Here is a 19537-nt window from a genome sequence, read left to right on the forward strand (position 1 = left end):
GGTAGAGAGAGAGGAGGGGAGGGGAGGGGAGAGGTGGGGAGGGGGGAGGGTGGAGGATGGGAAAGGTAGCGGAGCACAACAGACACTAGGATGGCAATTTGTAAATCAATGGATGTGTAACTGATGTGATTCTGCAATCTGTGTATGGGGTGAAGGTGGGAGTTCATAACCCACTTGAATCAAAGTGTCGAATATGATATGTCAAGAAATTTGTAATGTTTTGAACAACCCACAATAAAAAATTAAAAAAAAAATACTATTATTGAGTATAAATTCTAGTTTAGTTTGATAGTTATTTTCTCCAGGCCAGTTGAAACTATGCCACTATATTGTGTTTCATTGTTGATATCGAGCAATCATCATTGACATTGAATGCCTTTAAGTTTTAGTGGCATCTTAATATAAATTTTTATTTTTGTATATTAAAAGACTACATATAATTTTTAAGAAGCATAAGCAATTAAAGATAAGTAGAACTGGTAGAATAAAAATACTTAAGGAAAATGTAAAGAGTAAAATTAGTTATTTCACGACCTATGTTTACTACTTAGACATTATATCATTAAACTTAAAAGTGAACAAAAAATTTGCTAGTATTAACCTCATACTATAGGGTGAAAATACAGGCTATGACTGAGGTTTCCATAATCTGTAACATCATAGTTCACCTACAGCCACCATTTATTTACAGAATCTCCCAACTTAAAAGAGATGATAATATTTACCATAATTTACAAGCACAGAGTCTAGAAAAGAGCAGACTTCAATATGTCTCTTTTATAAAGAAAATGCTGTACTTACTTTGTAAAAGAAATTAGTTCTTCCAACAGATCCAATTTTCCCAGTGTGGTTCATAAAAGAAATGTTCCCTTCAGTAGCTCCATAAAGTTCACACATCTTAATATTGCCAAACCTGTCTAAAAATTGTCTCCATACATCACTCCGTATACCATTTCCAACTGCCAGACGCACCTGATGATCCTTTTCTTCTTCTCTCTGTTAGAAGAAAAGGTTTTACTTATAGTTACCAAATTTTCTTTCATTATAATTATTATGTAAATGGTAAATATTCCAGCAATAAGCTGTATCTGAGCAACAGTGGAAGAGAAGTGAAAATAAAATCACGTAAGTCTCTTGCAGAATGGTGTCCAACAGCTAAAGAAAATAACATTGGCAAAGAGTAATATAGCTTGTATTTCCCCATAGCTGGTAAAAGCTCTTTCTAATTTCCAGGTTGCTGAAGGCTATTTTTTCTTTTGGTAAGTATCCGATGAGAAAGCAAGGATATTTCAGAAAAAAAGCATTTTTTTTTACAATATTGTAAACACAGGAAATATAATTGAGTTTATTCTCCTAGTTGTACATTTATCAGCTGCATAATTTTGAATAAGGCATTGACTCCTACTCTGATTCTCATATTTATGTGTAAAACAAAATAAATAATAATACCTTTCTTACTTATATACTGCAGCCTAGAATGGAGTAAATAATAAATCGAGACCACAGAATCAATGTAATATTTGGCTTGCAAATATTATGACAACTACATGCAACTATTATTTTAGAATGTTCAATAGTCTCAAATTGTATATTTAGTTCCTAGTTTAGAAATAAAGGGAAAAAATTAGACTATATTTTGTCCTAATTCAATAAATCCTGTTGATTACCATGAATTATACACTGTCCTAAAATTAAAGTAAGAATATCTTATCAGGGTAGCCATAGTAAATCCACAATTTGTTCAGAGCCACCTCCATCATCACCAAAAGTAATACAACATAATCAGAAGTAATGATAATCAGCATCTATAATAAAATAGAGAAATCAATGTTCCTGGTGTTTATAATTTAAAATGATAAATTAATCACATTATTTGTCTCAATTTGTTTTCTGACCACACTAACCTGACTTTAAAAGAAAGATTTTAATCTATGAACTCTCAAGAACAAATAAGCAAGTAAGAGGTAATTTGCAGGAATAAAAAGTGAACAGATAAAAGGCACATAACTAAGCAGGATGCATAATATTGACATCTAAACCTAGAGGTGAGTCATCAACAAGTGATCCTGAAAAATGTCAAGCAAACATCAGAAAAGAATGAGGAAAGCAAATAGCCTGGAATTTATTTCAGAACCACAAGACATCCTAATTCAGACAAAGCATCTGAGTCTGCTCTTGGCATGTATTAGCCAAATACTAAAGAATTAATCTTTGGAGAAAAGCAATCAGACACACACTAGTTCCTGCTGAGGGACCTTCTGAAAACAGAAGAGTAAAAAGAAGTCTGCACCAAAGGATTGGATAACTAAAGGTTTTTTTTTTCACTACTCTGACCTCAGAACTCTGACACTCAGAATTATAAACCAGAGCAGGAAACTTATGAGCTGTTATCACAAACCAATCATTCCAAGAGAGTGACTCTTGGGAAGTACCTTAATAAAATGGCTTGATGCTACCTCAGTCATCTTAGAACCTAACCCTTCTGTCAACAAATTGCATTCAGGAGCAGTCAGGTTTCTAATGCTTCATTCTGAAATACAACCAAGTCATAGATTTTTTTTTAAAAAAAGGGTAAAAATACATAAAAGGACTTAAAAGATATGTGCATAACAATAAAAGTTTTAAAATCCATACAAGTAGAATCTTACAAAACAGTAGAAAGATGGAGAAAAAAATAATACCTCAAAATATTTTAACATAATTTTTCAAAATGATGATAAAACATCAAGCTATCGTTTCAAGATTTAAAACCTCAGATAGAATAAATGCCAGGAGAATACACTTGGACATTTTCTAGTAAAATTTCCAAGAAGAAAAAAAATGCAAAAATGAGAGAAAGAGGGAGGTCGGAAGATTTTAAAAGCAGGTAGAGATTTTTCAATTTGAAAGGGGACATCATGACTATTTAGGTTGACCTTTCAACAATAACTACAAAACCTAGAAGAAAATAAGATAGTGTCTTTAAGATACTGAAGAAAATAATTGTCAAGCTAGCATTTTATAGTCAGTGAAAGTATCATTCAAAACTAAAGACAAAAGATATGTTTTCATATAAATAAAAACTAAAAATTAGGATAGGGATATAGCTCAGTAGTAGAGTGCTTACCTAGCATATCTGAGGCTCTAAAAATTAGGTTAGGTATGTAGCTCTTTAGTAGTATCACCAACTAACCACCAAAAACATCACCAAAAATTACTTTTTTTAGTGGAGGGGTACTAGATGGAATGCTAACATAAGTTTTTAGCACAAAAGAAAAATAAATAATATTATACAGGATCAAGCAAACAAACATGCTTATAAAAAGTGGGAAGGCATGAGGAAGATCAGGAAAAGCAAATATGGTACATGTAAATGAATGTTGATATTTTAATGTTAATATTACTCCTGCAATTTTAAATATGTAGAAATAGAATAGGTGATAACAAAAAAAATAAAAGATTAAAGGTAAGTAAATGAAATTAAAGTGTTATAAAATCTTTGCAATGTCAAATAAATAGAGAAATGCTATTTTAAGATAGAATGTAATAAGCAAACGCTGTATGTACCCTTTAAAGTAATAAAAGTACTCAAGGAGAAATAAAAGAAAAATGTAAGAACGTGTATCTAAAGAGTTAGTTGATGAGAAAAATTTAATAATAAAAATATAGTTTTAAAAGGAAATAAGAAAAGCATGAGCAGGGACAAACAATGGATAAAAACAAGTAGAAAGACATGATAGAAGATTTAAGCTGATATATATCAGTAAATAGATAAACATAATTGGACTAAATACTGCATATAAAAGATGTTCCAAATATATAGAAATATAAAGCTTAACTACTTGCTACTTATAAGAAACACATCTTAAGTATTAGATGTTAGAAAAATTAAGAATAAATGGATGGAAAAAGACATTTAATATCTTCAGAACCCAAGAGCAAGCTATTATGACTATACTAATGCCAAACATGGTAGACTATAAATAAGACACATTTCTGCAGATAAAGAGGGATATTTAATAATGATAAAAGGTCCAATTCATCAGAAAGATAACAACTCTGTATTTCTAGTCACCTAACAGTCAAAATATAGAAAGCAAGATTAAAGCACTAAAAGGAGAAATAGATAAATTTGTTTTTAACTTATCTCTTTAAGTACCGATAAAATAAACAGGAAAAGAATCATAAGAACAGAGAAATGTGAAGAAAATTCATCAGCTTCATCTAATTTATGTGGACAGATAGTATGATAAATCACTAAAGAATACACATTATTTCCAAGTGCCCATAAAACATTTAGTAAAATAGATCAATCATATGTTGGGTCCTATCATGAATCTTAACCAAATTAAAAGCTCTAAGATTTATTCAGAGTATGTGCTCTGACAATAAAATGAAGTAAGAAATCAATTACAAAAAGACAACTAGAAAATCTCCAAATGTTTGGATGATAATCCACATTATTTTAAACAACCTATGGCTAAAGAAAAAGTTGCTCTTTAGATACATGTTCTTATATTTTTCTTTTATTTCTCTATTTCTCCTTGAGTACTTTTATTACGTTAAAGGGTTCAGCATTTCCATACACACACACACACACACACACACACACACACACACACTGGGGATTGAACACAGGGGTGCTTAAACACTTAGCTACATTCCCAGTCCTTTTTAGTTTTTATGAGTCAGGGTCGCTATACATTGCTAAGGGTTTTGCTAAGTTGCTGAAGCTGGCCTGGACTTTGCAAACCTCCTACTCCATTGTACCAAGTTGCTGGTATTACAGGAGTGCGCGACCAAACCTGGCAGAAATTAGGAAAATAAGACAATAAAAATTAAAGGAAAATGTATTGTGTTAAAAATAAATATTTGAAAAAATATGATTTGGCTCCCTCCCTCTCCTGTCTCTCTCTCTCCCCTGATGCACACATTTTTCAAATTAAATTAAAAAAAAACATAAATACCACACAGAAAAATAAATGAAAGTAAATGAAAAATAAATGAGACAATCCCTCATGACATATATAAATAAATGTATGTGTGTGTACGTGTATGAGTGTTTATGATCTGATATATAGCCTGAAATTTATAGACTATCTTTTCTAGGACATTTATAGAGCAAATAGCGTTTATGATACTAAAAATCACATATAAAACACATATAAACAATCAAATATAGGTTTCTATGTTCATATATGAATGCATATTTTATTATAAGTACATTAAATTATTAATATTATATTTATAATTATTTATATGTGCATATACATATCTGTATATGTGCACACACACACCAGACTATCATTTCAAGAATGCCTGCATAACAAATAGCCTGGAAGTTGCATAGCTTTTGGGTCACAGTGAAACTTTATTTACATTTTATGATAATAATGTTTCCCTTCTCTTCTGGAAGTAGGAAGTAAAAGAAGGGCAGGGGTCACCAGAATTCCCTTAAGTGACTGGAACATTCATAAGGGTAGTATTTCTTAGCTGAGGCATAGATCTATGCCACAAACATTGCATGCACCTGGATGCACCTCTGCATTGTCTCATGAGACTTGGCGGGGGGTGGGAGACTGTGGCAGACATGAGATGTGAAGAGAAGCTTCTGATACCTTCTGAGCTATAAGTAGTTAACTGCATAAATTCATCTGGGCTCATTGTTTCCTTACAGTCAGTTTTACCAAAGTGTGATGAGCAGTGCTGCTGCTACAGCTTGATAAAATATTGAGCACCCATTCTTCAAAGAAAATATTCAAGTATCCAGTAAGTATGTGAAAAAAGTCATTAGTCATCAGAGAAATATAAATCAAAATGTCATATGATGGCAATAAACACAAAAAATGGCCTTTTCTTTTTCAGCATTATAAATCTTCCAACAAGTTGGCAAGGATTCGGAGAAATTGGAACTCTCACAGAGGGTAAAGACTGTATATTATTAGTACCCCTACTTTGATAAAATGTTTGGAAATAGCTACTAACACTGAATATATGCATATAATATAATTTACGAACTCTACTCTTGATTAATTATCATGAGAAACATGTACATATATTTGCCAAAAGACATATATAAGAATATACGCAGCATCGTTAATCATATAAGGTCTCAAATGGAAATAATCCAGATCCATCAATAGTAAAATAGATTTTTAAAATGTTGCTTTATAGCAATAGAATATGCTTGCATTAGTTTTCTATTGCTGCCATATAAACTACCTCAAATTTAGCAACTTAAAACAGCAAATGTATGGGCTGGGTTTGTGGCTCAGTGGTAGAACACTTGCGTTGCATATGTGAGGCACTGAGTTTGATTCTCAGCACCACATAAATAAATTTAAAAAAAAGGTCCATCAATAAGTAAAGAAATATTTATAAAACCTGCAAATTGATTATCTCACAATTCTTGTAGGTTAGAAGTCTATGATGGCTCAACTGATGTATGTAATCCTGTACTCACAAAGTTGAAATGAAAGTGTGGACTGGCTGGGCTCTTATCAGGACCTCTTGGAACTCTACATTTCCCAGCTCATTCAGGTTCTCAACAGTCTAGTTTCTTGAGGTTGTAGGACTCTGTTTTTGCTAACTGTGGGTTGGAGGATGCCTTGAGCTAGGACATCATTATATTCCTTTCATATGTTCCTCTATATATAAGAACCAGAAAGACACATTGCCTCAAAACTTATGCTTTGGAAATTTTGACCTTCCTCTATTTTACATATCCATTGGTTACAGTCAAAGAAAAATATGTTTTAAAAGTTCATGAGATTATATTACATCCAACAGGCTAATCCCCATATTTTAAGGTTCAGAACTATAATTATATCTGCAAAGTCCCCTTTGCAACTGTCCCTAATGCCCACATATTCACATGTTCCAGGAATTAAGGGATGAGCATCTTCAGGGAGACCCTTTTTCTGTCTCCTACAACTCTAAAACACGGAGAGAGAATGAACTATTACTGTACACAAAAACAAAGACAAAGTTCACAGATAGTGTTGAATGAAAGAAGCAAGAACAACATAAGCATATGAAGGATTCTATTTCTATTTAGATTTAGTTTTGTAAAGGCAGGCAAAACTAATTTATGGTGATAGAAATCAGAATATTCTTCACACTTGAGATGCAATGACTGATAACAACTCTGGGGGTTGTGCTGAAGAAAAAGCAAAATAAAATTTACTGAAAATACTTAGTGTTGTGAAATTTCATTGAGAAATTTCAACTATAATAGAGAGTTTGAGAAGAATTAATGACAGGCATAAAAAATCTAAATTAAAAAAATAAAAACATGCTAATTATTACTTACAAAGAAATAACAAGTTGAAAAAACAAGTTGTAATTATATTAAAATTATCTTAGCTACAAACAAAATTTATATATTTGTATATTGATAATATTTTTAAAGTGGTTATCAACGTATTTAAAAAATATTGTAATTGTATTGGTACCATAGAGAGGAAAGACATGTGTATGTGAGTATGAAGTCAGGTAGAAGAAAGTTAAAACTGAAACATCAGTGTGCTATTATACAGTACAGTAACTGTAGGTAACAATAGTGCAACGTACATCTCAAAAAGCTAGAAGAAAGAATTTTGTAAATTTTCTCCATAAATAAATAGCATTTTCTTTTTTTACTGTGCTAGGGATTGAGCCTGGGTCCTTGCATATACCAAGCAAATACTCTACTACTGAGCTATACCCTCAACCCTAGAAATAGCAAATGTTTGAAGAGAGAAATACATTTAATCTGATGTAAGCATTATGCAATGTATACCTATCAAAACATTACATAGTAGCCCACTAATATGTACAATTTTATGTTTTTATGTATCTATTAAAAGGACTTTTTTAAAAACCTGAAAAGTCAAGAAATAGTAGCATACATATTTTATTGAGGAATAGAAGGATAAATAATAACCAAAAATACCCTAAAAGAATTAAAGGTGCTTTCTTCTAGAGATCAAGTGTTGATAGTGTAGAATATTCCTGAGACTACTGTTTTTTAGTGCATAAAAGTACACTTTGATATAAATAAATTCAATTAAAAAAATAAGAACCAAGATTGTAGAACCGTCTGAAATAACACTTCCACCTGTTAATGTATTTGAGTCAGTGACAAAGGGGTTGAAGGAAACTATCATGAGGATAGAGAAACTCACTCACTATAAGAGCTGCTCCTTCCAAGACAGAGTTGGTTGTTTTCTACTACCAAACACAGCACACAGTAATGCTGTCCTGGATCCCAACTGTATGTTCGGTATAGCTTATCTGACATGGAACTAGCTCTTGGGTTATCTGTTGCTATTTTTCCACAAAAAGAACTGTAGTGTTGCAAATCTTGTGATTTATTTTGATTGAACAGAGAACAATCTTTTATGTGGCATAACTTTTAGATGCTTTTCAGGTCAGAGATGAGTTTTGGCAAGTTTTATTGATGAAAAGGTATCGGTGTGTTCCACAGACCAATATGAAGTCTTTATAAACCAAATTGCACTGGCTTTAAGTTGTGTGGGCTGCAGCTATACCAGTTTACTAAGTAACAATAAATAATTGCCCTAAACTATTCCATTGATCAGAAAATCAAATGATCAAAATAGAATCAAGGCTTGTGTCCAAAACTATCAAATTAATTTCTATCTCAAAATGTCTTTATTCTGTTTTCTTCTTTTAAATAAAGATCAAGATTTAAAAGATACTTTGAGGAATGTGAGGAAAGATCAATCAACACATTATATAGTGTTGAGGGGGTAAAGAAAATGTATATTTCTTTTGATAATCAATTATGCACAAATCAGAGAAAACATATAATAAAGAAAAATAAAATATCTATATCACTATAACAGTATTGTTAATATTTTACATATCCATATATGTATATATGTTAAAAGTTAAAATCATACTGAATATTGCTAGTCTACTTTATAAATATGTTCTAAAGATTCTTAAACTATTAGCTACTATTCTTCAAAAGTATAATTTTCCATGGTTTAATTATTATCATATAATTATACCAAAATTTATTTCCTCATCTATTTTTGGATTTCAACATGGTTTTTAAATGTCCACCACTATAAATAATACTGAATTAACATCTTGTCTATGAATTTATATTTCATTAGGATAGATTCCTGGAAGAAGTTAATAGTTGTAAACATTTTTATTACTTAGTTACCTGACATCTAAAGATTCATGTTTATATATTACTGAGAGGGGTGAGGTAGCTACCTCTTTAATGAACTAACACTAAGGGATTTTCAATTAATTTAAAATATCAGTTTAATAAGAAATACAGTATATCTTATTTAAATAACTTTGTTTTAACTAATAGAATGCTTGTCATTTAATAATATATTCTGAAGATTAAACTTTGTTTAATAATTTACAAATATTTTCTGCTCTGTAATTTATTTTAGTATTATATTCAGTGTTTATTTCTATAGTTAAATATATGCAAATCTGATGTTAATATTTCTACTTAATTTGTGATTAAAAATATACTTTCCCTTCCCATAAGCAAAAATAGCAAGAATAATAACCTAGAAATTATTTTCTTCTTCTCTTCTTTATATTTAATGATTATATTCATCTAGAATAAACTTTATGAAAAAGATGAACTTCTTACATTTCACATGAGGATTCACCTCATTTATGGCCAATTTATATTCCATGTAAGTTTTACTTTACTTCTAATTTGTTCAAGTACATTTATCCAAAGACTTGCAAATAGAAGGTCATCAATTAATTAAAGTCTAAATGTTCACAAATGTTGACTCATTAGGCACACAAACACAAAGTACTTTTAACCAATTCTCTAAAATCTTTCTTTGAAATGTCACTGAGAATCCAAACACAAGCACTTCAAAGTGTTAAGCATAGTAAATTAATCTGCATAAATGATTAAATTATAATTATTATACAAATTATTGTACAAATATTATTACAAATTATCGAGAAAATTATCAAATGTTGCCAGTAACAATATTAAGATATTTGTTTCCTCGAATCAAAGATGAACATGGAAAGATATATAAATAAGATAATATTATTCATTTACTTATAATAATAATATAGAAATCAGGGCTGGGGTTGTAGCTCAGTGGTAGAGTGCTTGCCTAGCACGTGTGACAGACTGGGTTTGATTCTCAGCACCACAAAAAAATAAACAAAATAAAGGTCCATTGACAAAAATAAAATTTAAAATAATAATGATAGCATAGAAATCATATAAAGCCCTACAGCAAGCCCAGAGGATATCCTTATTTGGGGCATATATGTTCTCACACATGCATATGTGGAGGAAGGGAAAAAATAGGAGAAGAAGCAGTTTTAAGAAACTAGTTTACACAGGAATAGAAATTTTATTTTAAGGAATGTACAATATTCATATGTTGTCTAAATTAAGACTTGACAAACCATGTCCTACAAGAGTCAAATCTGACTTACCCCTATTTTAATAAATAAAGTTTCCTTAAAGCACAGCTATGCCTAATTATTTGCAGATCATCTGTTGCTGCTTTTGAAACACACAGACAGAAAAAAGCACATGTGAGAGACACTATGACCTACAAAGCCCAAAATTTTTACTAATCTAGTGCTTTGCAGAAAAAGCTTACTGACACCTATTCTAATATCAATCTCAATAGTGAAAGCTTATTATTATCATTAGAACACATTAAATGTTATCTGGTCAATTGGACCACACACTGATGCTATAAATTTTGGCTCTCTTAATTTTCTCATCCACAGTCCTATGTATCTTTATTTTATGTCTCCTCTGCCCAAAGGGCTTTATTGCCTTGGAAATTACTGGGAGCTGGCTTTATTTTTTAAATGGGGTGAATAGCCTGATTGTAGTTCAGTGACTTAGATTCCTATGCACATTGGACAAACTATTAGGTGTGCAAAGCACTAATCAGATGAGTCTTTAAAAGAATGGCCCAGTTATTTGTGTTGTGAACCTCTACTGATGGCTCCTGGAAGCCAACTGGAAGTCAGGGGAGCTATCAAGTAAAGACTGATGCAATAAAATTAACCTGGCATCAAGTGGATAATGGATTGGGAGGTTGGTGGGGTCAAAGGTCAGTAGGTGATATGGTTTAGAGAATAGACACAGAGGGTAAAAACACAGGTATGGTCACAGAAATGCAAAAAGCAGGGTCCGAGGAATGACAAATATGAGGAAGAAAAAAAAGTCATCAGAATGGACAAAGGGAGCCTTAAGTGTGAGCCCAGAATATCCAGATATTGAGGGAAGAGTCTAATGTTGCTATTTAGATTTGGTTTATATGTGTCAGTTTTGAGATACTATGAAACTAATGGTGTTACCTAAAATGCAACCAAATCTTGATAACATCCATCTATAATTTTTAAAAAATATCTACTTTATTCATAAGTCCTTTCTTCATAAGTCTCTTCTTAGGGCTTCTTTAAAATAAATTCCTATTCCTTTTTATCCTTCCTAAATATGAGGGTGCTACTAAATATTGCTGAATATCTAAACTATGCTGGGAATGGAATGAAGTGAGTATGCATAATCATAATGAGTATAATTAAATGAATAACATACATACATACACAAGTGAAAAGCTTGGGTGAGAGAGAAAGCATGAGAGACAGAGACAGCAGAAAAGACAGAGTAAAAGTAAAAGAAAATGAGAGAAGGAAGGAAGGAAGGAAGGAAGGGAGGGAGGGAGGAAGAAGGAGGCAGACAGAGCAAAACAAAAAAGTGAGAGAGGGGCAGATTGAGAGTGAGTTAGGGAAAGAGAAAAGGAAAGAGTGTGAAGGAGAAAGAAAGGGATAGGGAATGGAGAGGGAGGGGGATAGAGAGCAAAAGATAGAGAGAAATAGAAATGAACAAAGAAGAAATAATGAAATAGAGATACACAGAAATATAGACACAGAATTACATACACAGTTAGACCCATACGGAGAGATACAGACACACACAAGCACATGCAGGTACAAAATAAGACACCTTCACACAGGTACAGAGCCACACAGAGGGATAAAGACAGAGATGCATGCACAGAGAAATTCTCTGTCATATGCATGGACACACACACACACACACACACACACACACACACAAAGTGAGACATAGACCCAGAGAAAACAAAAAAGGGACAAACTAGACCCAGAAACATACACAAAGAAGATACAGAGGTGCACACACACAGGGACACACAAATAAGGAGACACTTAGAGTTGCACACAGAAGCAAAAGTACTGAGATACACAGAAAAGACACATGCAGAGAGACATTTGAGAGAGAGAGAGAGAGAGAGAGAGAGAGAGAGAGAGAGAGAGAAAGCACAGGGCAGGAACAAAAGCTGTTTGCAGCATATTAGGAAAAGCAAAGTTGGCAGACATGTATGAGCCCCCAAATCCAGGTTATTGTGTTAGTTCATTTCAATCATCAGAGTCACTGTATAAAATAACGTTATTTCCATTTGGCAAATTGGGATAATGAAGTTCAGGTCCAAGGGCACATATCATAAAGAGTCAGAATTTGAACTACATAGGCATATGCTCTATGAGGGCAGGGATGGATGCCTGTTCTGTGCTTGGCTGCACTGCAGTACCTATGATAGTGCCCACCGTAATGCCTGCAATAGGGCCTGGTGCATAAGAGGGGTTCACAGCACATATGTGGAAAAAAGGAAAGGAGGGAAAAAGGAAGGAAACCAATTCTAAAATGCTTCAAAACCCATGTTCTATTTTTCTAACCCTGTCCTCATGGTTTCAGTAATAGAAAGCCATCAATACTAGTAGTTTTGCCCTTCCCTTAGTGAATCTCAAAAAGAAAATTGAATCTTTCAGCAGTTTTAATGTTGAATACAGTTTGCACATCCACATATTGTAAGCCACTCCCAATAAACAGATAATAGTCATTTCACCTTCACCAATTTAAAATTCCTTTTAAAATGTAAAAAAGAATTTTCTGAAAGGTTCAGAGCATTTAACACAGAGAAGTTCTAAGGTCTTGGATTTCAATAGACATTTATTTCCCTCTGGCTTTCAGTACCATGTCTCAGCTTGATATGATGATACCAGCAAAGGAGTCACATACACCAAACCAAGGCCTGTTTTCTTCAAAAGGCTCTTTGGGAGCTTTTTAGTCTCAGAAGTACAAGCAGAACTGCAATGCAATGAGACAGGGACTGAATAGAAGTTTCTTCCTACCAGATCAACATCTCCATCCTAGAAACAAAGCCTCTTTCTTCCAACACATGGGCTGGATTCCTGAGAATTCCAAATACATACAGGCTGAATAGTCTCTTTTAATGCCCAAGAAAAGTGACCTTCCAAGTAGTACACACCTATATTCCCAGAGACCTAGGTAGCTGAGGCAGCAGAATCACAAGTTCAAGGGCAGCCTCAGCAACTTAGCCAGACCTTCAGTAATTTAGCAAGACCCTAACTCAAAATTTTTTTTAAAAAGATTGTAGCTGAATTACCTGTATAGACACAAAAACAAAACAAAACAAAACAGGAAACAACCTCCATAAGTTTAAATACAGGCAATTTTGTATCAACCTTAAGTTTTTAGAATGTTTGAGAAGAGAATACTAACAGATGGAGGCATGGAAAAGAAACACAAATTCATCATGAAAGCAAAAAGGCAAATTATTAGACCATCTCTGCATAACCAAGAAGAATCGGTTCCTTTGGCTTTTTGTACATCTACTGCTGCTGCGAACCATTGTAAAGAGGCATCTAACGTTTATACTGAAGGAACTTTGGTAACTGCAATTTTGAATTTAAAAAAAAAAAAATGGGGGTGGATAAAGGCTGCCAGTCAGGGAAAACCAGTCTTAAGAAGCTTTAATGGAAATCCATGTAAACACTCAATTCAGACTGAGACTTTTGACTGCAGGTAAATCTCTTTTAGAATCTACTATTTATGTGCATATTGTCAACAAAACTGGATTTATTTTGAAAACCCCTGGTGCTGCTTTCTTTTATTTAAAGATTCCTTTTAAATAAGTGCATGGGAGGTTTCAAACAATGGCTTATGAGATGCTTAGTTTTAGTTCTCTGAGGTGAGACCCTACCTGGTTGTTCACTCTGGCCCTACCAGAATCCACTGCTGAGGTCAGTGGATACTCCCTTCACCTCGAGAAATGCTCATTGAAAGGAACAGTGGACAGCAAAAAAAGCAAGATCTCCTTTAATGGATGTGTCAGAACAAATGACTTTCTCCTTTTTCTAATCTTTAATGCCAAGAACTGCTTGTACTTGTTTTTGTGTGGAATCAACAAAAGCAGATTAGGTAATGCAAAGCTTCTTTCCTTAAAAAAAAAATCAAGTTTTCCTTTGGGCAAAGCTATATTTATTTCCATTTCCTCCTCTTTCATGAAAATTATCTTTTATGCAAAAAAGATTTATTAAGAATTAAAATTAGAAATTAAAATAAAATCAATTAAAGACAACCAGGAATTCTTTTTCAGTTCTTAATTCCCTTAAATTATCTGCAGCTGAAATATTTTCCTAAAACTAGTGCAATACAAATTCAGAGAGATTAAAAAGATGTATCAGTTCATTAAAAATTCAAAGGAAAGCACCCTGAGAAAAGATTTTTAGCCAATATGACACACTATTAATACCTTTATTATGTAAAGTGAAACTTCAAACAGATATAAAATATTCTGGGCCCAAAAGATAAGTGGGTAAGACTCAGAAGAGACTTTTGGTAAAGATAACAGAGATAGAAAGCTATCTGCTTTGTAAGCTAAACAGAGAAAAATAATGCATTCTTCTTTTTAGTCTAAAAAACATAAATGACATTAAGTAATCATTTTCCCAATTAAAAACAATCAAAAAAAAAAACTTAAATGTCCTTTGAGAAGCCTGAAGAAACTGGGTTTCATCTACAATATTCAAAAGTGTCGGTATGGAGACTGGCCTGCTTGCGCTCCTCTGCTCTGCTTTTCAGAGACTTTTCAGGGGGCTTCAAGGACTTCTAGTTCTCCATGAAGCACAAGAGAAAGCCCACTGATTTTAATAGCACCCAGTACTCACAAAGAACGGTGTAATAGGCATACTCCCATGTGGTGAATGGGATTCTAAATCACTTTGCCCACCTTGAACAGAAATCTTGAAATACTCCAGAAAAATCAGAAAAATTATCCATACCCTTTAACTATTTACTTTCATTCCTGAGGCTCTATAGTGGCTAAATTGCACAATGACACTAACTACAGCATTAAGTTGGTAAAATTTTAGAAAAAAAATAAAATTTATTAATTATTTATTAATACTTAGATAAATATATTACCTTAGAAGAGCTGATGTTGCTATTAAGAGGTTAGAGAGGCAACAAAAATGGCTGGGTGATGATTAAGAAATAATATAAAGAGTGTCATTAGTTAGAACCTATGTCTTGTACTATTTATAGTAATGAAACACCATTGAAAGTGGCTTTAATCTTACTGGAAGGCATTGATTCCCTAAATTAACCTAGCAGATTTCACATTACCAAAGAATACACTGAAAGCTAGGAGAGAAAATACATGAAGCTAGGGTATTATTGTTCTATTGGGTGGGACACTTCAGGTAAGACCACATCCTTATCTAAAGCAAAGTATTCTTGAAGAGAGAAAAGTTCAAAAACCACAAAAATTTTCTCTGGAACTTCATGACTTAGCTATGGATATGCGGTGTCTATAGTAATTTGGAAAATTTCTAACCAAGATAAAGAAAGAAGAAGATAGAAAAGAAAGAAGAAGATGGCTTCTCCTGCCCCAAAGAGGAGGTCAGGAGATAGACTGGAGGTCTCTTCGTGGGAAACTGCAAGCTCAAAATGAAAAGCATTTTCTTAAATCAGATTAACTAGCCAATTTCATGGTCTTCTCGGTATTTGTCTCCTCTGAGTAACCCCATATCTTTAATAAAGCCTTGCTTAGATGCCTCCAATATAATCTCAGCTATGTTGTGAATAATTAGTGAAAGAATTATGTGTCCATATTTTAACCAGAGGAAATGAGAAAAGATATCCCAGTCCACCAACTCTGCAGGAAGCAGGTGTGATGGTGGCAAAGATGGTGACAGCCCCAACCTAGAAAGGTATATATCAAAGGCCAAGATCTGGCTGTCCTGCTCCACCTGTGGAATGGGGAGGCATCCTCCACTGCCATTCTTGAACACAATAATGTCAGTTTGATAAAGGAGGACAGTTGGTTGTAGCCTTGGGAATGTTTAGAAAAATAGAAAGTTAAAAAGTAAGTATTTGGAAAGATAAATGAGACTAGAAAAAGGAAAATACCTTCCTAGGGCAAAAAAAGCAAACAGACCAATAAAGACAGTTCAAGCTCTTGCAGCACTCTGTGCGCGTCTATTTTTCAGGTGGTGGTGATTGATCAAAAGAATATGGAAATGACTGCCTTAGGTGGAGAAAAAAGCAAGAATCAGAGCAAAATTTATCTGTAAAGTAAAGCAAAACTAAAATATATTCTAATATAATCATGTAGTCAAAAGAAAAAAAGTAGAAAAAGCAAACATAATCAGTGCCATTAGTTTTTTTTTTTAAGAACAACATTTAAAGGATTTATCTATTTTATACTTGGAATAGCTGATTTCTGTAAACATACCATGCATCTAATTTTATAATAGAAACTTGAACTAGCCTAAACTCCAGTGCACTGAATCATGGATGTGTTCTGTTTTGCTATAATACAGGCACATTAGTATTTTTCTGGATATATCTCTTATTATTTTCTCCATTTTATGTTTATTTTATCTTGGTATATTGCACGCATTTTTCTATTTCAGCTAAACTAGTTCTGGAAGAATGTGGAGTATAAACAAAAAATACAAATTACCTTTTCTATATATATACTTGTTCTTTCTGAAATAACTTAAGTTCTCTAATGATAAGTTGTCTTACCTTAGGTTGTTTGCAAAGATAGCGACATAGTTCTCCAATATATTGAAACACGGTCACATTATACTTCTTGCAATCATTCCAAAATTGACTTGCTGAGAATTTATTCTTTAACACACAAGTGGCACCTATGAGAAAAGGTAAAAACAGGCACTGGGGAAAAACTTCAAGGATATAATTAATATAAAAACAAATGGCATTTCTCTGTCTAAACATGTTTGTTCACTTCTGAGGCTTTTACAATTCATCTCTAATCATTTATATCAGGCTCATTTTAAAAACATTGATTTCATAGTTCAGTGACTCTTTTTGAAATACCCATACTGTGGTTATATATTTGATGGCAAATATGCTTTTATATATATATATATATCTTTTGAAAATCATATTTATATACACATATACATATTGAAAGATATACATATATACACACATATATACATCCTACCTACCTACACACACACACACACACACACGATGAAAGCAACAGTCAAAATAAGTAGAACAGCTACAAGAATTAAAGCATAACTGTATATATGTATTTTTTTTTAAAGAGAGAGAGAGAATTTTTAATATTTCTTTTTTTTTTTTTTTTTAGTTTTCAGCAGACACAACATCTTTGTTTGTGTGTGGTGCTGAGGATCGAACCCGGGCCGCACGCATGCCAGGCGAGCACACTACCGCTTGAGCCACATCCCCAACCCAAGTATATATGTCTTTATAGAAACAGAGAATATTCACTTATTTTTGACCTTGATTACATACCTACTTTTATTTTTAAAAACTTAATGCAGATTCAATGTATCTTGAGGTCATGATGTAATAAGGTAGAGGGAATAAAATAGCACCAACAAAAAGTTCATTAATCAATAAAGAACCCAATATTAACAGCCTGATTTTTAACAAAAAGCCTTAATTTTTAAATTGGGATATAATTCACATGCCATATAATTCACAATTGAAAGTGTATAATTCAGGTTTTTTTTAGTATAGTCAGAAAGTTGTAACCATCACCACTAACTCCAGAACACCTTCACCATTCCCCCAAATATTTCACACCCATTAGTAGTCATTCTGTTGTCCCAATTTCCCTCACTCTAGACAACAATTTATATATTTTATGACTCTAATTTTGGACATTTCAGACATGTGAGATAATATAAAATTTGACATTTTGTGTCAAATTCCTTTTTTTCTGAACATAATATTTTCGAGGTTTATCTATGTTGTAGCATGTTTTAGTACTTTATTTTTCTTTATGTCTGCCTTTAATTCTCTGAGAGTTCTCTCATACTGATTACTGATAGTAATTTGGCACATCATTTTTTTTAGGAGAGAGGGAGAGAGAGAGAATTTTAATATTTATTTTTTAGTTATCGGCAGACACAACATCTTTGTTTTGTATGTGGTGTTGAGGATCGAACCCGGGCCGCACGCATGCCAGGCAAGCGCACTACCGCTTGAGCCACATGCCCAGCCCTCTGGCACCTCATTTTGATTGCTATGTGAAGTCATGTTTTTTTTTTCAATTTTTTTTTAGTTGTAGATGGACATAATACCTTTATTTTATTTGTTTATTTTTATGTGGTGCCAGGAATCGAACCCAGTGCCTCACACAAGCTAGGCAAACGCTCTACCACTGAGCCACAACCGCAGCCCGAAGTTGTTGGGCTTTAGTTATTTGTTCCATTCTTCCTAATTTGGCTTTATATGTGACCATCCAAACTCTAAGCAGGCTGCTTATTTTCTCTAAATTTTTTACTTCTGTTATTTCAGAATATCTAGGCTTGTCAATAATCTGTTATTGGTGTGTTGTCACTGTTACAGCACTAAAGGGTGATCCAAGCCCAGGTTTGTTCCAAATCCATACATGATATGTTTTTCAGGAAACAAAAAATAGGGTGTACCTAAAAGGTGAGGTAAATCCCAACAAGGTAAATCCCACGCCTGTTTCTGGGGCCAGAATAGGCCCAGTCACATGTGGTCAGGCAGTATAGAATTCTGCTCATCTCGGGGCAGATAAAACCATGGATGGACTAGCCCCATGTTCCTATGCCACGCATGTGGCTACAAAGGCCACCAAGATTTATCACATTCTGAGCCCACATTCCAAGATCAGCACTTCATGAAGAAGGGGCCATGGTCTATACTGCTATGGGATGTCTATTGCTGGAGTGGACTCACAGACCAAGACCTCAGTGATCAGTCACAGATGATTCTGACTGGAATCCAATAAACCAGAGCAGCATGTCTTCCCCTGGCACGTATACTGTTCCAGGAGCTCTATCCACAGGCAGGCCATGGGTGGAGACTGTTGGAATCTGCCCATACTGTTAGGTTTCATCAGTCTGTTACGCATCTTTTTCTTTTTGTTATATTAAAAACTGGCACTATGGTCTGTCAATGGGTTTCCTTAGCTGTTGTGAAGATAGGTTGTTGTGTGTTTAGCTGTTCAATTTGGTGTGTCTGTGGGGAAACAATCACCAGAGAATTTTACTCAGCTGCTATCTTGTTCCAGCTCCAACAACCCAGTTTTGACCACCATGCATGTCATACATAAATATTCATACATATACAGAAAAATTTAATGTATTTAATCTTTATTTATGGAAAGTATTGATTATATTCTAAATATGCTATTTTAAATAATTATTTTTATAGTATTTTAGA

At 33.3% G+C, this 19537-nt stretch overlaps 1 protein-coding gene across 2 annotated transcripts in view; it reads right to left on the reverse strand.

Annotated features, from left to right (window-relative positions):
- The window catches only part of Slc27a6 (solute carrier family 27 member 6), a 62234-nt gene that overhangs the window by 15961 nt on the left and 26736 nt on the right, over positions 1-19537 (reverse strand). For both annotated transcript variants that reach the window (XM_048811815.1, XM_015486501.2), the window contains exons 5-6: positions 16871-16995; positions 802-996 (exon numbers count right to left, since the gene is read on the reverse strand). In XM_048811815.1, the coding sequence (XP_048667772.1) occupies positions 802-996; positions 16871-16995 (320 nt within the window). The remainder of the gene's footprint in view (positions 1-801; positions 997-16870; positions 16996-19537) is intronic.

The sequence above is a fragment of the Marmota marmota genome, unplaced genomic scaffold (assembly GCF_001458135.2).
Source record: "Marmota marmota marmota unplaced genomic scaffold, marMar, whole genome shotgun sequence".
NCBI lineage: Eukaryota > Metazoa > Chordata > Mammalia > Rodentia > Sciuridae > Marmota > Marmota marmota.